Genomic DNA, 23,185 nt, shown 5'->3' with positions numbered 1-23,185 from the left:
AGCACCACAGGACTAGAAACCTTCCAGCAATTTCTGCTGTTGTTGTGCATACCTTGATGAGCTCATCATCTTTGAGCCAAGTCACATCTGGTTTGGGATTGCCAAGGGTCACGCAGGGTAACACTGCTTTGGATTCGACCAGTAGGGTTACATTAGTAGGGTGCCGTTTGATCTGTGGTTCTAATATAGAGACAGACAAGAGACAGGACTCACTGGTTTCAGCCTTTTGTCTCCATCGTGCTTTGTTTATTCAAACCAATTTCTAAATGCTTAAAAAACAGGATACAGATTCAAGTCTAAACTTGGACTTGAAGACAGACATACTCATCTTTAGCTGCAGTGCTCCGCAGCTCTTGGCTGGCTCTCCAATGCCATTAGTGGCAAGGCAGCAGTACTCGCCATTGTCAGTTTCTTTTACATGAGGGATGATGAGCATCTGCCCCTGCTCCCTGATAATGTATCGGGAGTTGTAGTACCTGGTGGGGCAGAAAAGATGGTGTAAAGTTGTCTCTCTTCCATAGACTTTGTATATGTAAATAATAGAATTCTTACTAAAGGACTGTAATTGGCCAAGCATTTGCTGCTAATGTCAATATTTTGTATTTTTCCTAGTGGTTTTTAACTTTAAAGGCTTAAATTGGCTTAATTATTAACCTATGTATATTCATTTATTAACCTGTGGGTTTTCACTTACACTACAGTAAAAAAAAAAAAAAAATAGTCTTGGGTGTAAACTTACATAATTCGTTGGTTATTCTTTGTCCAGGTGATGTCAGCAGATGGACGGGACTCCACTTCACAAATGAATGTGGCATTGTGATCCAGGAGTACATCAACTGTCTCTAACAAGGTAATGATGCGAGGTGCTGGGCAATAAACATGCAAGAAAACACAAATCACAAAAAAGAAATGTATTCAAGTTTAAAATTTTGTGTGTAATCCCACTTTTAAGCAACACTGTCAATTAGCAGATCACAGAATTTTAAACACGCCAGCTGAGTTGAGTCACTAAGCTGAGTTGCAGGAATTTTCTGCAAAAAACCTAATCGCCTGTGCACTTGTTTATGGATAATGTGACGGGGGGTCAAAAACTGTGCATGCCTTTCTTTAGAACAGTCGCTGAGGAAATGCAAACAGCTGCATCTTTTCAAATAAATAATTTGACATTCTTGGTATTCCTATTTCAGACTGAGTCATTTGTTTCAGTCTGTCAGTGTCCAGCTCAGACTGTAGACAAGTCATAGGTTTTAGAGTTTATCACAGTTTTGTCCCAAGAGGAGCAGAAGAAAGATGGCCCTAAGGGGAAGAGGAAAAAATAGACACTGTTTATTGGTGAAATGTGATGTGACGCATTTGGTCAGAGTTTTGTAACTTTACGCCTGGAGAGAGAGGGAAAGAGAAAAAATAATCACAGAGAAGGAAACAGTAGTAGGTACGACACCATCTGCAGTTTGTTATAATTTTTTTTTAAAGCTGAAGTTGAAGCAAAGACAACTTTTTATGTTAGAGTTCAAGGACAGTCTCCACTCCCAGTGGACACACTGTTCACTGTCTCATTTCAACAGATGGTCTTTGCTAACAAAGAAATAGGGCAAATTACCAACTTTATGTACACCAAATATATGAGTTATTACAACCACCTGTTCCTTTTCAGCCTGTAAACCATGTGAATCCAGAGCAAAGTTGTCAGTGTTTATTTATTTTCGTGAGTTTCAATTATGAAAAGGAGTAGATGGAGAGATTAGAAGAAAGGGGCAATTTTCTGACAACTGAAACAAAGGTAAGGGAGAAAATAACTAAATAAGGTAGTGTGATATTTACTTTGACTCTGAGTAAATATATTAAGGAAAGAAAATGACAGGGGGACTAAAAACAAAAAAACACTTAGACAGGGGAAAAGGGGATAGAAGAAGACAGCAGCAAAGGGATGAGGCAAAAACTGTTTATACCATATTCAGATCAGAGACATTAAGGTTGCTTTAATGTTTGTACAAACTTAGAGGCAAAATAAAGACGACCCGAGCAAATAGAGGGAGTAAAGATGAAAGTAAATATACAAGACATGGAAAGAGTTTCAAGGACACAATTTCAATAATTTAGCTCTCAACCCAGGGTCACTGTGCCATTTGACTCATGAACTGGTGAAAAAAAACTTGTATAAATCAACAAAACCTTGTCATGTTGTTCTAAACACTGGAATACAGTTTTAGCTGAAGTCAGAGGAAGGGAAAAATATCTTGCTGACCTGGCGCCTTTATCATGGATGCAGTCTGAAGTTTTATTTATTGACATGGCAGCATCAAAAATAGTTTTGTGCTTAAATGGCAAATGTTAGTACGCTGAAATGCATGCTTTTCCCAGAAAATGAAGAGTTAATTAATCTCGCAAAAAAGGCAATGAACACCTTTTTCATTGCCAGCAGGCATTGCCTTTCTGTGTGGACTGACGACCCGTCAAAATGGCAGGAGGCAGCATCATCACATTCAGTGACAAACATGCACACACACACAGGAGAGAAAGAATCAGTTGTTGACACTCATTGTGGGAATTCTAGTTTGCCTGCATTGAGTGCTGCTGCATCAAAGACACAGACTTCAAACTTATGCCAATGAGCACATCTGAAAAACCAGATATTGGTGGGTCCCAGCAGGTGTTTTGACCAGTGAAAAAGGGTCTTTAGATGGAGAACACAGTAAACATTATTGCTATTTAGCATTAGTTTTGTAGCAATGTCAACAACTTTCAAAGGAAAGCCTGTGCACGATAAGAGTTTGTTGGCTGAAGCGTAGTGATGGAGTCAGTTTGCAGGAGGAGTCTTTTTTCTCTCTGTCTATTGCCAATATTGTGTCTTGACAGATGGACAACATCTGAAGAGCAAAGCTCTCACTGGGGCCCATGTTTACCCTCATGACTCATTATTTAGAGAAAACGACGGCCTCACCGGATTTGACCTTGTCAGACATTGTCTTTTTTATCATGCACGCCTTCAGAAGAGGCCAGTTTAGGCGTTCTCATTTGACCTGTACTTTATGTATTACATAAACCTACTTGATCCAGACCAACTGCATCTTATTGTTGCAGCCTTTCTTTATTTTTTCCTCAAGTTTGTGTCTGCTCTCAAATGTACAGAGATGAGAACTTGCCCGTTTCCTGCACTTTACTGCTGCGAGTAGATTTAGATATTTATGTTCTTGCAAAGTCCTCTGACATGTAAATGCTTGTGGCCAAGTACAATATATTATCATAGTGTCACTCCGCATTCACGTACATATTAGCTTTAACAGCTTTGCTCATGTGAATGTCTTTTTCCACTTATGTGGTAGTTGTTGATGCCTCTCTCTCTGAATAAATGTTCTCCAGTCTATTGTAATTGAATCCTCTCTGTTCTTCCAGTGTCCTTTTAGATCTCTGTGGACCTTTCCAAACTCTGACTTTCCCATAAAAGCAACCTTCTTCAGAGTCTGTAACTTATAACAACCTTTGGTCCCTTTGGTGTTTGCTTTGATTTGCAGTTTATCCTCCAGGTTTTTTCCATCCCTGGAGTCAAATTGTAAACAGTGTTTTGTCTCTCTCTCTCTTTTGACTCTATTGTGCAGACCAGATACAATTTGTTGGGCTTTCAGTGTGGTGGAGAACAAACACAAAACTTGTATTGTTTGTGCGGCACATCAGGCTATCGGGTGTCTGGAAAGAAGTCATCTGTTGTTTATACTAATCCAGTTCACATCGACACACTCAGCGACATTAAGCACAATATGGAATCTTCCACTGTCTTTGAATGTATATGGGGTATTAGCTCATCCTGGAGTATTTTTCTCATGCCCTCTGTAATTTGTTTATACCAAAAACTTGAAGAAATGCCTTCAAAGGAACACATTAATAACAGTCAACATCCTTTTTATATTTTTCTTTTTCCACATTTAAAATAATTCAAACAGGGCTAATAAAAGCCAGCACAGCCCAGCTCAACCCGTGGAAGTGAATCATTTTGTGCCATAGAAGAAGAGCAACAATGCACTTTTGAAGCACTTGTCAGTGAAATCCTATAAACCGCTTTTTTAAAAAGTTCATATTTGCCTGCCTTTTGTCAGTTTATCAAATTCAGCGTGAAAACACTTTGCAACATGAATAAAACAACAACAAATTTAAATGGGAGTTTCAAGCTGAAACACTAAGGAGCATATCCTATCTGCTGCAGTTTCTGAGGCCACTGTGGGTAAAACAGTCTGAAGTCACTCTGATGACCAATGCCACTTTGCATGATGAAAGTGATGACTGGAAGGAACAACATAGTGAAATATATGAACTGCAAAACATCACTTTGGTGGTCAGTTTTCCACAATAGCCTGATTTTAGCAGGCACATCACAATTCTTTGTATACCTCCTTGTGTACAAGGAGGTTCAAAACAGTAGGTGGACTTTCTCTTTCTAGTCCTCATATTTTAACTTGATATGCTCTAACAAAGTGAGGGTGTTAAACTCCATCCTTGGTTCGGTGTGAGTGGGCCTGCAGGAACCAGTTGCACACATTGTAATGACATGAGAGATGCCACGTACATTTCTTTCAGCCTTGTAATCACTGGGATATTACGCAAAGCTGAGGCCTGTTCACCATCTACAGTACAGAATGTGACAGCATCTACACCACCTGTTTCTCCAAGCCAGCATGAGCCATGCACCGAATCTCCATGCTAATAAAACATGTATTGGATGTCTTTGGTCAGCTCTGCAGGCCTCTACATGTGTCTATAAAATTGTGACAGCATTCGATATGGCACTTGTCTCACATGACCTGATCTGATCCCGAAGCCACACCTGAATTTACTGCCGTCAAAAGTAAATTTGTATTGAACCAAATAATAAATTATTTGGTTCAGTTTTATGCAACAGCTTCTGGGATGTTTTACGTGCAGTGTAGCTACAGTGTGAAGGCGTCCCAGACACATGGTAAAGATATTAGAAAAGAAAGTAACAGAAAGGTGAATAGCTGGCCCCCTAACCAGCTTTACAACAGCCTGTGCTGAGGATATCCTATAGTGTAGGAAGGATATAGATTTAGTCACATTTACACTGTGTGGACCTATAAACACCTTCTCCTTTTCCCTGCAGGATGCACAGGAAAACAGGTGATCTCAGCGCCACGCATGTGGGGGAGAGTCAACCTGCGGCTTCTCTTTAGGACGAGTCCTCACTGAAGGTAAAATACTGGATGCTCCCCACAGTATTTTTTTTTTACTTCTCACCTAAATTATTGTTGAATATGTTGGACTTCAGCTCAACATATCCACCTCCACTCAGAATACATTTCATAGATTGATCAGGTCTTTAATATGAATATGCTATGAATATGAGACTTTAACAGATAGACAACTTTTTCATTTTTCAACACCTGAGTGTACATTTTAAAAATTCACTGAGCGCCAGTATATGACAAGCTCACTTACCTCTCTGAATGCTGTAGCTCGAGGTGACCAGAACCAGCAGAAAAAGGATCTGTGCAACTGAAATGGGTTCCACGGTCTTCATAGCATTTCTCCAATGACCCGCCATGTGGACAGAGCTTTTTGACAGACACAATCTGAGCTGCTGGTTAGATTCCCATTGTAGGTAAATGGACCTTCTTGGTGGTTCACTTGGTTCTTCACTGCATGCGTCTCAGTCCGTGGACAGCCATGAGCTCTGCACTTAACATGGACCGGCTCAATCACGCTGTGTGTGTGTGTGTATGAGTGATAGACAGTAGCAGCTGCTAGCTGTCCCCATGTACAGTCACTCAGGTTTTGTAGCTGTGCTCTAGGCTCTGAAGGCTTCAATGCAAGAGAGAGAGAGCAGCTTTAACGGTAATCAACAACAGTGTCAGTCTGTTGTTTACAAGTTGAACTTCAGGACAAGCTACATTCAAGGGTCAGATCTTTGTGGTGCCATGTCAGTTGAAATAAGTCACATTTGTGTCAGCAAAGTTTCTGGAGAAACAAAGAAAAACGCAAGGAGCAGATGTTTGTTTTGGTTTTCAGACATCCATTGTCTAAAGTATTTTTATTAATCTACGGTACGGTCCACTGTAAAACACGGTATAGGATGAGAAAGCGTTGAACGGTCATTAAAGCTGTAGAAAATACTCATGAAAAGCAAATACAGTAGATCAAATTATACTCTATCACTGTCTGCATCATCTTGTATTGTTGACATGCGGTTGTGTATGCAGGTAGAAATCAACAGTACAGTATGTTTACAGCATCTGACAAACATCCGCTTCTACACATGTACCCACTGACAGTCATATCGCAGCTCACTACTTAACAGGTATTTACTGTTATATTTTCACACACACACACGCACACACACACACACACACACACACACACACACAGCCTTTGTGTCCACCTGTTGCCTACTAGCCTGTATGCCCTGTTTTATTTTTGGAAAGGAATGGCATTTCATTTCATTTGCACCACATCCATTCTGCTTTGGATGAAGTCAAGTCAGTCATCTATTGTACTTCTCGTCGCATCGCTGCTGTCATCTAGATCCTTTATGTTCTTAAATAGATTTTACTGCCTGAACAATATCTAAACTTTTGTGCTCATAGGCAACAACATCAGTTGCAGTGATGATGTTGCAATAAGTAATGTTATTAAGTTTTGTCTTGTCATGTGACAGAAGCAGATGATAAGTCTTTTGCCCAGTTTTTCTTTATCTCCATTCTTGTACTACTCACATCTTTCTGAAGCTCCATGTCAAAATGCCTGAACTCTCATTCACAGTTTAGGAGACACAAACATTACAGTAGCTCAGCTCAAGTTTGTATCTTTTTGCCAGAGATGAGGCTTCTTATCACTAGGTGGTGCTGTCATGCAGGATAATTACCTCTGCATGAGGAAGCTTCTTTGTTCTTGTTGTTATGTTCAAAGGCAACACATTGCTGAAATATGTCGAGCAGATCCAAGAAACCAAGACCACAATTAAAAAAAAGAAAAGAAAAGAAAAGAAAACCTTGAAAACATCAAACAACATGTCTGCCATTGGCTGACTTAGCAGAGTTTCCAGAGAGCATTTGTACCAATCCTCTGCCTCCCTCTGCTGCTGCACACAGTTACTACACCTCAGTACAAAAAAAACTCAGTTTTCAAATATGTAAGAAATTTCATTCATGAAATATTTGAAGGACTGAAAAGAGTTTTTCCTAACTGTGGATACCGTCTGTGTCTTAGATCACCTTGGACTCCCTGTTTTTTGGTGCTCAAAGCTAAATAGCCTGCTTCCTGACCAGTGTGCCTACATGTGTTGTTTACTTGTGGAGCATTGGAATCACACAGTTACATAATCTTGTTCTTGCAGGACAACACTGTATTTTTTTTGTTTGTTTGTCTTGTTATAAACAAAACTCTCTATCTTTCTCTTGAGAGACCAAACATATGCATCTGGCGATGTTGATGTTAGGACTGCCAGGGCACTGCAGCCACTCCCCCCTCTCCTGTCACTTGATTCCTCCACATTCACCTTCTTAGCTCATCCCTCATTCCCCTGATGTGAACCTTTCAGTCCTGTGTGTGTTGGAGTTTTGATGATGATTTGAAGGACTGATATCTGTGAATAGCAAACTCCTTCTGTAGGTACAAACTATAAAGAAACTCAAAATGCACTCAACTAATCATTGGGATTGTCTTTTTATGACATAGGAAGAATTGTAGTTAGCCATAGATGGATGAAGGCACTCAAAAACACTACCCCCCCCCCTAAAAAAAACCTACCAAAAAACAAAACAAAATAAAAAAAACAACAAAACTACACCAAATGCGTGATTTCACTGAATGTTGGTCAGAGTGCAAATTCAGATCATCAGAAACGTAAGTACAAAAACTCCAACAATAAAGACCTTTGTTGCTCTAACATTCATTTGTCCAGATTCTGGACGTCATCATTAGACCAGACAGACCCTGAAACTGTGATTAATAGCCTATTGAAGTAGTAATATATGTCTAACAACAAATGAGGAAATATTAAGCATTGAATTTTGCTGTTAAAACAATTAAGTAAAAATGATAATAATGAATCAAGTTAAGTGAATTTGTTTTGTTTTATGTAAAATTTCGCGTCTCTTTATTTTACATTTTCATTTCACCCTCTCTCTGTGGACTTGGCATTCACAAGGATTTCTGAGCAGGTAATGTGCGGTTTTTGTTTGTATGCATTACTTATATATCTGGGCCCAGGAAGCTTAAGAGAGAAGAAATTAACTAAATCCGAATCCATGATTGTAACATCAGATTCATCATTAATGTCTTAGTTTAATGGAAGGAAGTTGTGAAATATGCTGTTTTTAATAATGCTTCTTAAATATTTGAAAAGCAGGGCAGAAGGAGAACGATAGAAGACAAAAGAATGGTTGTTCTGGTGCTCCGGACAAGAATATGTTCCCCTTCTATGACATCAAGGGCATCAACATGAAGATCTGTCATTTCTTCTTCATGCACAAGGGGGTCCAATGAGCCCTTCCAACACATCGTGCCATGCCTGAAGGTTTCATGACATTTTTCCTGGTATGTCATAATGCACTGTTTGCTCTTCACCTGAGTCTTGTTTGACTATCGGCACCATGACCAGCATATGTCTGTCGGTTACACTTTATGATCATACAGCCGTCATCTTCTAGGTCTGGCCTGGCTGCATGCTGTCTATTTTCCAATGTTGCTAATTTCGGGCTCTCAGTTAAAGCTGGCATTGCTGTAGCTTTCCATTTTGTGGGTATATCACCATCACCAGAAATTTAGCGAAGGTTTTCAAATTTTGCAGTCATTTGCTTATTCAGTACTCACACACGCACACAAAGCAGGTGAGTCATATCAGGTGTCAGTCAGCCCCTCCTTCCCAACAGTGTCTCAACGTGTTCTCCAATAATTAACCAGCTGCTTCACATTCAGCTCCTGCCACAAACTGTACTCTGGACGTATGAACACACACACACCAACCACACATGCACGTAAATGAACACACGTACACACTCAGACATGCCCACAAGATCACAAGATAGAAGACCTCAAGCATGGAGTGAAGCAGCTTTATTTGTTAGAAGATGAAAAGACTGGTCGCCTGCAGGTAGGACTGAGAGTCTTTCTTCTTTTCATGTTCAGGTGCGTCTTTAGTTGCTGAGCTTCAACTGAAAAGAGAACAAAAGAGACTCACAACTAAACTTTCAAGTTTTTAATTCTAGTTGAATTTCTATTCTGGAACACCTATAAGAAAACTAAATTTCTTCTGGGGATTATTAAAGTATTCTGTTTCCAACAAAATTACTTGGCAATGATACTTTCTCAATTCATATCTAATGTTCAAATTCAACACAGGGAGCATGTGTACACCACCAGGAACAGTCAGAAAATCAGAGAAAGCAGGAGGAGTGGCATAAAAAAGAAAGAGAAAGAGGGGTGGATACGAATAATTCTTCTGTTACTTCCTCTCTGAATGTTGCAATAAATAAATCTTGTGTCTAATGTCTAATAAGCAAAAAAACAAAAAGAAATAATTCGTTCTGCGGAATCTTCCTGTGCGTTATTTCTAAATACTTTGCTTTTTAAATTTAGGACCATTATCTTCTTTCTTATTTTTCCTTCCAAGAAATTTGTTGCGCTTTGCTGTCGCCAGTCAGGCTTTTTGGTTCATTAATGTTTCCACGTCTCTCAGCTGCAGCGGCTGGAATCACTGCAAGAAAAACTTGAATCTTTAAGGTTCCACAGTAGAAGTGAAGAGGAAGTTCTCTGTAGCCGTAGGACATTGCTGAAGTGTTTCTTAACAAGGGGCTGTTTTCTGTCAAGGATTTATTATAAATCAGTTAATTTACCTTTAGGTTCAGACCGCTGCTCTCCTGTGGTGGATTCATGAACTCTGACCCATTATTGGCTTTGTCATGTTGACCATGTTTATTTTTGCCTTTGCTTCGACCTTTGACAAGCCTGTGATTTATCTATTAAACACCCATAGACAGACGCACACACTCACTTACGGGTGTGTTGCTTCTGCTTCAGGCCAACCAACGTGTTGAGGCTTGAGACAAACACAGTGATGTTAGTTTAAAGAGAAAGACTTCGATTTTTGAACTTAGTTTTGATTGTGCCCCGAAAACAGCTTTATAATCACTTATTTTGGCATGAGGAGACTGTAAACATTTATTTAACTTTAGTAGATCTGTGTACACCTATAATGCTGAATATTGTGTCCTTTTAAACACACAGACAAACCAGGAAGTCACTGTACACAATCAGGGTGAGCAAGTGAACAGCTGGCGATACGCCACAAATGAACATACAAAGGTAGAACTTTAAGTTTGCACAATATAATGCTGTTGTTCCTTGTGTAGTTTATCATGTCCAGCTTCATATAGGATTCATGCAAAGGCCAAATTATATTACATTTATTTTTGTGTTTTAAACTAAAGCACATTTTGCATTTTTAACATGAAAAAACACAAAAGATGATGTATGATTTATATATTTAATGTGAAAAGTGTCACATGCAATATTATATAACAACTATATTACACATTTTATAAAGTAGCTGTCTATCCATCTAGTTACATATATTTTGTGAAAACATAGAGAGCACATGAGAGATTAGTACAGTCATTTCAGTTTGAGGTAGATCATGTGGGATTTTTGCAGTGTTTTCCTAGACTTTCTGCTAAATTGTGGACTGCACCTTTAAATGTTGTTCTTGGTGGCGTAAAAGGCTTTGTGGCCCCCGTGTGAGAGTGAGCTGTTTGTCAGAACAGGGAGTGCTGGGGCTGCTGGGATGACAGCTGCTGAATACCTGAGATATTTCTTAGCAGCAAACAGGCTGAGACAGAGAGCACGAAGGCCAAAGGACAGAGAGGCTCCTTTCAGCCCGCTGTGCCACTCACGGTTACTCAGAGAGACAGAAGAAAGAGAAAAAGAAAAGAGAGAAATCTATAAATAAAGATAAGAAAAATAAAGAGCAAGAGAGGCCACGTGGAAATTCCTGCAATCTGTTCGCAGGCACGGACTTCAGCATTTCTGACCGAAGAATAAACAGATGGTTGAGTCTACACTGTCATCACTGGTTACTGGGTGGAGGACTGTTATTAAATCTCTTGGAGGCAAGCACAAAAAAAAAGAAAGTGAAAGAGCAAAGGCACAGAGAGAGAGAGGGATAAATATAACACAAAAACTTCAGAGAGAGAGACTGGGAGAGACTGGAAGCAGATATTTAAAGCCCAGGCAGAGACAAAGACACAGAATCAGCAGGAGAGCTGGGATTTGACATGTTAGAAAAGGTACGACTCCATTTGTGTTGTTTGTTTTGTTTTGTTTTTTAAGTGAGCCACACAGTGTTGGTTGCTGCTCTGGGTTGGCTTCATGCAGATCAGGTTTCTTTATTTAGGGGCTTGTACAGCTGCAACACACGCTGAAGTACAAGTCAACAAGTGGTCAAAATGTACGGTTTATCATGTTCCGACCTTGAGATGATTCATATTTTGTACCCACATGATGTGATTACAGAGGATGTTGTTGTTTTTCTGTCTGCAGTAGCTGATAGAACCAGAGATGGATGAAGCAGCTCTGCTCCCAGTGATCCAGGCAGGAGACGGGAGGACGCTGTCCAGGTGGGTCTGTCCAAACTTCCAAAAAGTCTTGATTCCAGAAGTTAAATAACATTTCAATAAAAGTGGAAACGTCAGTATCTAAATTTGCTCAAAGGATCAAAAATTAAAGTATTATTTGCTACTCTACTTCTAATCACTTTAACATTCGAGTCCAGTTTTCCCCAATTTTCTGAGACGTAGGATATTTTTTCCTCATAAGGGCCTTTAAATTAAACCACATGAGCAGTTTAGAAGAGGTCGCTTCACTGTAACCACCAACAATTCAGACGTCTTAAATTTAACAAGCCACCAAAGCTAGACACTAATGTAATTTCTTAATATAGGAGGTAACCACTGGACCAAAGCTGTCAGATAAATGTAGAGCGGTAAGAAAGAACAATCGTGGAGTTGTGGTGAAATTGAAAGGTGTTGTGAAATGAGCTATTTGTGAGTTTTGCTGTTGCTACTCATCTGATCTTAGTAAGTTCAGCATCAAACTTAATTCCTTTACTTGCCCAGAGCTGCCTCCAGCGACGGAAATCACCTTTCTTGTTTTGATTTTACTATTTTCACAACCTCTTCTATTGTCAATGCAACAGTGGCTGAAGATCAAGACTGGGGAGTAAACAGCTTCCGATGTCAATGGTGGCTACGGATCAAAAGCAAAACTTGCGTGTCGCTCCTTTAAGCTCAGACAAAAGCAAGCAAATGATTGTGCTCCCTGGTAGCATTCATGGTCTGACTGTTTCACTTGAAGAGAAGCGCAAAACCGAACATTTTCAGTGTGTAATCAATAAAATCACACATTCATGGGGACATGAGAAGAAGAGCACAGCAGTTGTGTGTTGTTATGCAGTACTTTGCCATTCACTGTTGTTTTATTCATTTTAGAGCAGAGTTCCTCTCACTGCTGAAAACCTACAACTGCTTCTTAAAGGACAAAACTCAGCTTCACCTCAGTTACTCTCAGGTGGGTCATAGCAATCTTTAGCCTACAACGCTTCCCATTCATAGATATTTACCTTATTATAAGATTGACATCTTTACATATATAGATATTACAGCTGGTGGTGAATATCTGTGAAAAAAGCAGTAAGTTGATTGGATGTATATCTGTAATCATGTCACTGAGTCTGTCTCTGTAACAGGCGGCCGATGGAGAGGTGGTGGTGGAGGGCTTCCTGAATATCTGCTGGGGGGTGCGGAGACCCATCAGGCTGAAAATACAAGATGACAAACTGATGAATTCCTTCGCCCCTCTGGTCCCACCTGACCCCACTAGTCCAGTCAGCCCACTGGGAGGCAAGAGGTCCATATCCAAGTTTCGATATTTATACTAGAATGTCAAATCACATCAAGGAAAAGTTTGTAATTGACAACCAAAGTGCTCAGTTTTGGAAAGGACAGTTGCATGAGGTATAGCAAACTAAATAAGACAGAAAAAAAGTATGTGCACTTCAGTTTTATTGCTGGACTCAATCAATTTGTTTAAAAACTCCAAAAACAACCCTCGACTTGACCTTGCAACTGAACTCCTATATTTCTTGCAAATATGTGCAAATACCAACCTACACAAGAGGTCGCAAATGAACATTGGCTTTTGTTTTGTTTTCCAACCCTACCAGCTATTATTTTTGGAGTACTAGCTTAAGGATCAGTGAGATGTTGAGTAACCATGGTGTGTAATGAAGTGAGCACATGTGAAGAGCCTCACTAACCTCTACTTGAGCAATCGAGAGCATTTGTTACAGACCAACAGTTGAGTGAATCGCACTTGTAATACCAGTGAGGTTTGTATGTAAAGAATAATTTGTACATGTTCCTAAAACAATGTCCTCTCTCTCTCCGCAGGGGTATGACACGATGGGGAGAATATGTTGACCTTCATCAGATAGACGAGATGTCAGAGACACCGCAGGAAACAGTGGTCAACAACCTTCCCCCAGGTTATTGCATTTTGACAACAATGCAAAATGAAAAGTGCTCACTTTTACATTTAATTGAGTTGTGGATTTCTTAATGCAAATAATGAATGAAACCCTGATAATAAGTAATCATCGTGCTGCAGGCCGCCCTGTTTATGAGACCACCACCCTTCGCCCTGTGAGGCAGAAGAACCCAGAGCTGGAGGCCGAGTCCAACTTGTTTCGTTGTATGAGTGATGCCTCGTTGGTCAAGAGGAGGAGGGATAAGGGAAAGACGGCGGCTCAGAGGGAGAAAGAAAGACAGCATCGCTTTTCCATCAATGGACATTTCTATAACTATAAGGTAGGCCCTCTTTTATCATTCTAACCCGCTGTGAGTACGGCTACTCACCTTTTTTTTTTTTTCTCTCTCTCTTGGTTTCCTCCAGACTTCCATCTTCACTCCATCCTTTGGTACTCCAACTAAAGTGCGTATCTCCAGCAGGATGACCAGGGACCAAGTCATTGAGCAGCTACTAAACAAGTTCAAGGTGAAATTTCGTACACATCTTTTAGCCCGCAGTGATGAATTACAGTTTGTAACCGTGTCTATAAAAGCGATACAGGTCATCAATCGCTGGCCACAGAGTTTTATATCCAGTTTACATTAAATTTAGTAATTAAATTCATGACTCAATATTCACATTATTTAGTCATGCACGTAATGTATTAGATGAGTAAACAAAAAGTGTATATGAAACATTGAAATGTACTCACAAAAAATCCTCTGATAAGGTAACAAAGGGGATTAAATTAAAGGTCACGCAGCAGCGATTAATTAACATCAGACATTTATCATTCACTCAGAAACGAACATTCACCCATTTAAATGTGTCCACCCCCGCAGATTGAGAACGACCCCCAGGAGTTTGCTCTGTATTGTGTTCACCAGAGTGGAGGTATTGTTTGGTTTCACAGGAAAAAAAATAATGAGTGAGAATAGGAAAGAAAAATACCACCCTGATGTTGGGTGTATGTATTTTCTCCAGAAAAGAGGAAGCTCAGTAACAGAGACCAGCCCCTCTGGGAGCGCATACTGCAGGGGCCCTCGGATGACATCATGAAGATCTTTCTGATGGATGTGGATGAACAGGAAGTCAGCAACGATGTGAGTGAGCTGTGTCTCTGTCTCCTGAGGGGGACGTCGAGTAACAATCCAGACACTTGGGGATGGATTAATCATATTTAGACCCACTGCTGGAAAATATCAACTTGATTTAAAACATTGCAACCAGACACTCATGGAGCAGCTTCATTTAGGTTTAAGGACAGAGGATCTAGGATATCAGGTTCATCCCCTCAGAATCACCCACCCATCACATTTTTCTTACTCAGTGGTCCTGCGTACATACTTCAATATGTTTGAATTAGTTAAAGCCCATATCAGATTTTGACGTTCACACGCCATAATAAGAATAATAAGAAGAATTAGAGTGTACTGTATTCAGTGAACTTGAGAATGAAGTTGAGTTATATAATTTCTGTTTTTTGTGAAGTGAAGAATTAAGCAACAAATAAAAAAATAAAGTTTTGAAAAAAAATCAGAACACATTTCTTTATATTTATAAAAACAAATGTTCTTCTGTTGCTGTATTCTTCTAATTGTTCTAATCATATCAATTACGAGTTTAGTATACTGTGAGTTAATTTTTTGTGATTAGGCTCTGCTCTACAATCTGCATGTCACCCTGTTACAGATAACACTTTATTTTGTGTCTCTGTGTGTCAGGTAGCCCAGTATCTGAACTTGGAGCTACCGCTCCTGGAGCAGGTTCTACTGAGGCTCAGCGAGGAGGAGAACAGAGAGATCCAGAGGGTCATCAACAAGTAAGTCCAATCTTCCATAGCCCCTCAAATTCTCAGTCACAGAACACTGTTGGTTCAAATCCATCATTTAAAATAAAAACAGGATCTCTAGAGTCATGGAGAAATAGAAACCTGTGGAAGGGAAAAAGTTACTGCCGTGGTTTGCATTACTTCTTTCTGTGTGTGGTTGTCCAGACACGATTCAGAAAAGGACATCATCTGTGTAGCTACATTTCCAGGCCACATGATGGAGCCAATATCTTTAATTCCTGAGCCAACGACTCACTGTGTGTGTTTGTGTTTGTCAGGTACGACCAGCAGCACAAACTCCTGTCCAATATACTGAACCGTAAGGTGTCACCTCACATTGAGACCAGTGTCTGACCACATAATTACTGGTGCTTGTCACTCATCACAGCTTCCCTTTAAAGATGAGAGCGACGTGGAGGTTTAAGGTTCAAAAACAACACACAACATATCACTTGGACCACAGATGACTGATGTCATCACAAACAAAGCAGGACCACTTATACATAGTTTTTATTTGCTACATTACGTTTTTTAAGGAAGCAAACTAAGTCCAAAATAAAACTGTTCAATGGCATTGTAAATAATGGTAAATAATTGTTGTGTCTTCATGAATAAATATAAAACTACTATAATGTTGTGCTTTCTGATTGTCGAACCGGGTGTGTGCTGCTAAAATAATTAGTTAACAATTAATCTTTGTCCATAAACAAATACAAATAGAATATTAATGATCACTCAAATGAAATGACATGAAAACTAATCAGCAGGCCTCTAATTATTATTGGATACTATTACCATCTAAAATCAAAATGACCATTAAAAAAATTTAATTAAATTAAATACAAAAAATAACAATTAATGGCCATTTATACATATTATACATTTAGTCAAGTTAGGCTCATTTGATCTGAAGTTCTTTGTCCAAACATGTCAAATCTGAACCTGACTGAGAGCCCCTTTATTCCTCATTAACATCAGTTTTAAAGATACACAACCTGTCAGGTTTAATTGACACTTTAAATCACAGAAAAGACGTTTAGAAGATTTAATTCAATCTGATGGAGCAGCAGTATAAAAAGTTTGATTTCAAGTGTAAAAGAAAAAGTTTGAGCCAGCTGTAATTCATGGAATGCATAATAGTGAAATAAATAAAGGAAGGTAGTTGAGAAAGGGTTAGAGTAACAAACTCAAACCTCTGACTTTGTGTGTGTGCATGTGTGTCAAGCAGGAAACTGTTTGCAAGTGGAAAACCCTGTCGCCCCCTAATAGTGAGATAATGGTGCAGGGTAAAGTGAGCTTGCCAGGCTGTTTAGTGGCAAAGACTTTATAATCCCTTGCCAGCCCAGCAAACAGCCTCATGTTACCTAGCACTGGGTCTGATTTTCCTCTGACATGATGAAGAAAGGTTCAATTTTACTGACAGACTCGTTTTCCGTGATTCAGACCAAAGAGCCCAAAACTAGTGAGTTAAATGCTTTTCAGAAAAGGAAAAAGTGAGGCTTTGACAAAATTTGTTGCCTGCATCATTTTTATTTTTGCTGAAATGCCAAACAGTGACATTAAATTTGTGAAACAGATGTAATGTGTGTGCCTGATAGAAAGATATATACACATACACACATATATCTATTATATACCGATATTGTTCAAAATATTTCTGTTAAGGATAGTTTGGAACATTGAGAAACATGACAAACAAGATCTATAAATGAAAATGGACTGGTGGCAGTTCCCTATACCTTCAGTGATTATTTTGTAAGGGCAAATATTCATTCATGAGCATTACAATCATGTTAGTTATTTTGCTGTTTGGTCTGATTAACTTATTAACTTTGTTTTGTGAGAGAAAGAATTTCTTGCTCTTGCTCACCTGAACTGTGCTCCAGGGTCTCCATTTAGTTTGATGCGCACCAGCATGAATCCTAAGAATGAAGCCTGAACGCCTGTAAATTTGACGTCAGTGAACTGGCCTCGATTGAGAAAGCTATGGAAATTTTCCACCAGAAAACCTGCATTAGTTTTGTTCCTTAGTATGGCCAGTCTGACAAACAGAGTGGAGCTGCAGATGTGACCGGTTTAAAACCCCCTCACTGTGTCTTTTGCCACTCTGAAGGTGTTAGTTGACTCTTGGCAAAGATGGAGGTGAGCAGGTGGTGTCTCTATCTGTGTTTGGTTGTCTTGATCATTGAATCATTCAGCCTGAACTCCTCCATGCACCGAGCTTCCACCATCAGTACACAAGGAGCAACAGGAACCAGTACGTAAGGATCAACTGGAAAAAAAATCCCACCACGGGACAATAACTAGTGTATTACCAAACAGCCTATTTCCTATTTACACTTACACTCCTTTAACTCTCCACCAACTCATGATGGAAGTACTTCACTCTTTCTGTTCAACTGTCCAGTTCTGTATTTACTAGCTAATGACCAAATTTATCTGAAATGAAATGAAAAAGTGACATGTAAAATAAAGATGAAACAACATGCTGATACACACTAAAATATCTGTAAAGGAAGCAGCAGAGTAGATTTTTTTTACTCACTTTTTCACTTAAGACACTGCAAACACTCCATTGGTAATATTGGTAATATGAAAAAGAAAAGGTACAAGAAGCCAATCTGCCAAACAACAACGAATACACCAGTAATGGTTCTCACACACACACACACACACACACGCAGGCAGCAATAAAAACATTTAAAAGTATTCAGGAAGTATTTTGGATGATGAAATATTTCAACATTTTATTGATGAAAAAAGGAAACAATTATCCCCTCCCTTTCATTTTCTTTCTTTTTTCCCCCCCTAGGACTGCCTTCTCATATGGAGAGGAAACAATTACTCCCATCCCAGACTCATCCGTCCCATTTGGATAGAGGGACGATATGTCTCATATTGATGTCCTCAGGGTCAGTAGGTAATCTGAATGCAGTAAGTACAGAAATCATTCAAATTAAATGCTAATGAAAACCTTTTTTAGGCATAGTTTACTCTACAGCATTTGTACTTTAATATATTATTTATCAAAATGAAAGTTAATTAATTTAAGACCATCTTTTCAATATTTAGTTTCAGTTATTTTCGAGAAAAAAATTTCACAAGGGGGTGTACATAGCATTTTCTCAAAACTTTATGAAAGCATCACCTGCCATCGTCTATATAAAATTTCACCTATAAATTAAATATTGACATAAAATTGCATGTTCTTTAGCTCTTTATGAAAATGATTGCAAGTAGTAAGGCAATATGCGAAACCACAAAGTGACATCAAATAAATGATTAAGGAATAAGATAATTAGACATACAATGCAATTATACACAACCAACACCAAATAATCCCTACAATATAGTAAAAAGAAAAAAAAAATATCATCCACCTCAACTCTTGGTCATCTTTTCCAAATTAGTTTTATTTAAACCCTTTATAGCTTGTTAACCCAGAATATCCAGCACTTCAAATGAGTTGTTCTGTCGAAGCTGTGCAGCTAAACTATGAAGAAGTTAAACCTTCTTGTCGTGTTTCTTGCACTTATGCCTGTTCATCACGTGCATGTTGTTGCGGGGGTCGTAAGTCACCCAGAAGTGGCACTTCAGATGCTGCGGAAGGGAAACAGAAATAACTGTGTCATGTCGTATAACGAAATGCAAACAAACAAAAGCAGATATACCTTTTTCTCCAGACTGCAGTTATCCAAGTCATGGTTTTCAGACTTGAGGCATTTGGTTTTTCCCAGGACTGCGTCGATCTTATAGTTGATCGTGTTGGTGACCTGATGTTATGGGCAGATAGCAGGATAGAGTTATTAAAAATACAAATAAATATTATGTTGTGATGAAACGATCCATTGAATTTGAGTTTATTTGTTTCTGAAAGAGGGATCTGACCTGACTCTGAGCGGCAGTGATGGAGACCAGTTTAAACATCCGTTTGTTTTTGGAGCGCATGTTGAACGTCTCCACAGCGTGGTGAGCGGCCTTCTGCACCTCTTTTGACTCGGGAGACCTGTCGTGCCAGCCACCCAAGAGAGGCACTTTTTCTATAGGGGAACACACACACACACACACAGACAATTTACATATACTGTGTTCTCTGCATAGTTACAGACCACTGAAGTGTCGCACAAAAATCTTAATATTCCCAAACGATGTGCATTAATGAACCTATGAAATGATACAGTAATTCCAGCTAAACTCACATACAGACACCAGCAGTCACCTGCCCAGTGTTGTGATTTAGTTTGGTCCTTTGGGGGCTTTCATGCTGTTTTATGCTGAAAATTTGTTTTGGGAACTGAAAGACAACCAAACCTCAAAGTCAGCCAGTTTTACAATGCCAAACCAACACCACCTCTGCCAAACTCAGCCTCGGTCATCAGGCTGAACATATGAAACTGGATTTCTCAGGAAAGTAAAACCTAAACTTAGAATTAATAGCTGTAGCTCTTCTCACTTGAGTGGCCAAACCACTCCAGCTGATGTCTTTATCCAGGGTAACACGGCAGCTCAAGGAACACAGCTACTCCGTGTGTCACTTCCAACCAGGCTGAAATTTCTCAATGGCGATAGGATGAGGATGGAAGTTTTAGACTGAGGATGAAGCTAGATTTTTCATCTACAGATCTTGCTTATTTAGTGAAATATTCTAGATGGATTCAGATGGATCAACAGAAATATCGGCAGGCCCTCTACAATGAATCATGCCAACCTTGGCAATTTGCATGTATGCTTTTGAGCAAAATATCACAACAAGCATTGCACAAATTGCCCCCGAAAGACATTTATTTCCCTTCCGGATGAATACTTTCAATTACAGGTCCATACAGGTCGGAAGTGATCAGTTTATTTATCTCAAATGCCTCATTACCTGTAGCTGTACTTGATGTTTAGTACTAATTAGCAAATTCTCGTGCAATAAGTGGCCATTGTCGCTGTGTATTTGATTTATTAGTCATAATAGCTGTCATCGCCTCATTTTGTGTTATTCCAGTTTCGGAGAACATCTTAAGCAGTGAACCTGCAAAGGTTGAAAATCCTGTCTGTGCTGCTATTTAGCATTTTCTGTTTCCTCCCTGTCAAGCACAGGGAACTGATTCACTTAAGTCCGACGCTGCGTCATAGCTGGGTGTGCTCGGAAAAGCAGCAGATCACAGCCCTCATCATGGCGAGTATCAGAGGTCAGATGGGCAACAGACTCAGACATTTCAACACTTCTGTCCTTGTAGGACTCAGGTGCAGATGTCTTCTTTAAAGACACACAAATCATGGAAAATCAACCATGACACTATCAGTCCAGTCTCAAGTATTTGTCTGACAGGAAGGGTTGACACAGTGATGACAGAGATATGACGACCAGAGCAGCATTTGCACTGTATGTCCTATTATTTACATTCTGCACACCCAGTAGAGTGACATACTGCGACATGCAACAGTGAAACTTGCCAATGACTCTGTGAAGGTTCTCTTTCTTTTTTTAGTTCTTCAGTTTCTAAGATTCCTTTAGGAATTGCAGGTCCTGAAAATAACATCTCCCTGTCTGACTCCAGAATAGCTGTGAAAGCACTGTTAAATTCAAACTATCCCGATCCCCTGTGGCAGTTGCCACAGCAATCACGGCCTTAATGATATCATAGACTGAGAATCCAGTCTAAAGGGGGGTCAAGGTCACACAAAGGACCCCTCCAATTCAGAGACAGAAAGTCTGCCCTCAGCTGAATGTTTAATAGCTTTAAATATACCCTTTCTAGGAGCTTCTGTTTAATTAACCTGTCAGCATTTTAGTAGTCGAGAAATGTTTAGTGCACTGAGCAACAATGCAAAGGATTTCAGCTGTTGTGCCTCCTGAATGGTGCTGCTGCAGAGTCACCGGGGATGATACAGAAACATAATAACAAAAACATCATTTCCGTCATTCAGCTTTTTGTTTTAATCTACTGCTTTGTCCTTTTGGAGCATTAACATGATAATATTTATCAAGCGTACGGACGTCACTGATGTTGGACAAGCATGGTGAACGGGTACTGGATGGAATTGATGGCTTATGTTTCCAAACCAAACTCCACTTGACTAATAAAAACTTTCTCAGACTGCTGGCTGAGCCAAACTTTCTGACTCACTGTTCCCAACCACACTTCAGCGCCCATTCAGTGCCTATAGGCTGACTGTATAAACACACCACCATTGTGTCATTCCGGCACACCCTGTCAGAGAGAAATTAAAAAGTCAGCACCAATCAATTTATATGTTTCTTTTTAACTAAATATTGAGTGACTTTTCTATCGCTGCATTATTGCATGTCTAATTTTACTCCTACTTGTCTTCTGTGTGTTCGCTTTCTCAGCGATCACATCCTTGTTCTTTATCCCATGAGCTTGTGTTTTCACATTGTTCTGTTGTTATGTTTATATTTCTTATCTCTCAATTAAACTATAGTCAAATTATTTCATTAATGAATCAGCATGTTGTTAATTTGATTTCACAAAGGCACATATTCAAATTGGGAGAGATTTCATTGTTTCATTTGGCTGGTTTGTAGATTTGTCTTGATTGAATGATTCCTTGAGTCCAATCTGACATGTTCTGTCTGACAGCTGTTCTGACAGCTTTTTTGTCATTTATTTCTGTCCAAGTTCACTTCACTTTATACTAAAAGCAGTAATAGAGGCAATTCCAAATAGACTGTCTATAGAACACAAAAACACTGTGTGCGAATACAAACTGTCAAATGCTCCTAAAGTGTTTTGTCTTTTATAGTGAGGTAACATCAGACAGAAGATTGTGTGTCAGACAGGTTTGCATATTTTTACAGCATTATTAGCTTTTGTCTTCGGTCTCTTTCCTGTTTTCTCTTGTTATAAAGACTTAAAAAAAAAAAAAAAATTCTATCTATATATCAAGCCATAAAGTCTGATCCATCAAAGACATTTGTCTTTTCTTTTTCTAATAACAACATTTCATCCAACCAACTGTCCATATCACTACTTACTTGTTGTGACGACTTCTTCAACAGGCTGGTCCCCCACACACAGCTGGACAATTGACAGACATATTAGCACTGACAACGGGAGAGACATCCTTACTCGCTGACCGCCACCAAACTGTGCTGCGCTCTTCACAAGGGAAAGCCCAATGGAGGAAAAGACGTCAGATAAACAGGATTCTTTCCTTGAGCTGTGGTCCCACAGTATTTTCAGCAAACTGACGGTGTCCAAGTCCACTGAGAAAAAAGAGAAGGTGGTTAGTGGAAACAAAAAGGCAATTAAAATACAGGAAAACCAACCAGGACATGCAAAAAAGGACGCATATTAAAGAAAGAAACATAAAGTGTTTACCTTCCTGATGTCAAAAGCATAGGACTTGAGCCAGTGAATGCTGGTGCAACACTGAGCCAGGCTGAGAACAACAATGAGAGTGAGCAAGAGAGATGGAGGAAGGGAGCAGCATTAACCTCTGGTATGTTTAACAAGCCGGTGAAAACCACACCCACCCACTGACTGGCAATGACGCCGTGTAGGGCTTCAACAGCAATCAGTGGCTTTAATGTGTGTGAGTGTGTGTGACAGAGAGACAGAGAGAGAAAGGCCGGGGAGGGGGGAGTTTTACTGTGGATGGCTGTTGAGCATGCAATATTGTGAGTGTCAGTGTGTGCTTTTGTGTGTGTGCTTCCAGTGGTTGCACTCATGTGTATCATGTGGGTGGGTAACATGCCAATGTGATTTCTCCGTGGATGTGTGCACGTCCGTTTTTGTTTTTGTTGTTTTGTTTTTTTGCAGAAGCAAACACTTTTGC

The 23,185-nt window shown here is 39.5% G+C and overlaps 3 protein-coding genes across 9 annotated transcripts in view; 1 reads left to right on the top strand and 2 right to left on the bottom strand.

The window, feature by feature from the left end:
* Nucleotides 1-5,627, bottom strand: part of musk (muscle, skeletal, receptor tyrosine kinase) — a 28,993-nt gene extending 23,366 nt beyond the window's left edge. The window contains exons 1-4 of the mRNA XM_029515415.1: nucleotides 5,446-5,627; nucleotides 740-866; nucleotides 325-476; nucleotides 53-180 (exon numbers count right to left, since the gene is read on the bottom strand). Coding sequence (XP_029371275.1) covers nucleotides 53-180; nucleotides 325-476; nucleotides 740-866; nucleotides 5,446-5,551 — 513 coding nt within the window. The 5' untranslated portion in view covers nucleotides 5,552-5,627. The remainder of the gene's footprint in view (nucleotides 1-52; nucleotides 181-324; nucleotides 477-739; nucleotides 867-5,445) is intronic.
* Nucleotides 5,628-8,935: 3,308 nt separating this feature from the next.
* Nucleotides 8,936-18,076, top strand: rassf6 (Ras association domain family member 6). 6 transcript variants are annotated; one of them, XM_029515371.1, is made up of 12 exons: nucleotides 8,936-9,097; nucleotides 10,231-10,308; nucleotides 11,545-11,618; nucleotides 12,489-12,567; nucleotides 12,746-12,906; nucleotides 13,449-13,543; nucleotides 13,666-13,865; nucleotides 13,951-14,052; nucleotides 14,409-14,460; nucleotides 14,551-14,669; nucleotides 15,291-15,388; nucleotides 15,676-18,076. In XM_029515371.1, exons 3-12 carry the CDS (start codon nucleotides 11,560-11,562, stop codon nucleotides 15,749-15,751), a joined length of 1,041 nt encoding a protein of 346 aa, XP_029371231.1. In that variant the 5' UTR covers nucleotides 8,936-9,097; nucleotides 10,231-10,308; nucleotides 11,545-11,559; the 3' UTR covers nucleotides 15,752-18,076. The 6 variants fall into 6 exon arrangements, with proteins under 6 accessions (XP_029371231.1, XP_029371228.1, XP_029371230.1 ...); XM_029515368.1 differs by having other exon boundaries at nucleotides 11,542-11,618; XM_029515370.1 differs by lacking the exon at nucleotides 10,231-10,308.
* On the bottom strand, nucleotides 17,940-22,879 carry LOC115051756 (cystatin-M). Of its 2 annotated transcripts, none has more exons than XM_029515374.1 (5): nucleotides 22,729-22,879; nucleotides 22,383-22,594; nucleotides 19,286-19,437; nucleotides 19,069-19,170; nucleotides 17,940-18,997 (listed from the first exon to the last, which is right to left on the bottom strand). In XM_029515374.1, exons 1-5 carry the CDS (start codon nucleotides 22,746-22,748, stop codon nucleotides 18,902-18,904), a joined length of 582 nt encoding a protein of 193 aa, XP_029371234.1. In that variant the 5' UTR covers nucleotides 22,749-22,879; the 3' UTR covers nucleotides 17,940-18,901. The 2 variants fall into 2 exon arrangements, with proteins under 2 accessions (XP_029371234.1, XP_029371235.1); XM_029515375.1 differs by having other exon boundaries at nucleotides 17,942-18,997; nucleotides 22,383-22,613; nucleotides 22,729-22,869.
* Nucleotides 22,880-23,185: the final 306 nt, after the last annotated feature.

This window comes from Echeneis naucrates, chromosome 12 (genome assembly GCF_900963305.1).
Source record: "Echeneis naucrates chromosome 12, fEcheNa1.1, whole genome shotgun sequence".
Lineage (NCBI taxonomy): Eukaryota > Metazoa > Chordata > Actinopteri > Carangiformes > Echeneidae > Echeneis > Echeneis naucrates.
This window is presented reverse-complemented; position numbering and strand designations above follow the sequence as displayed.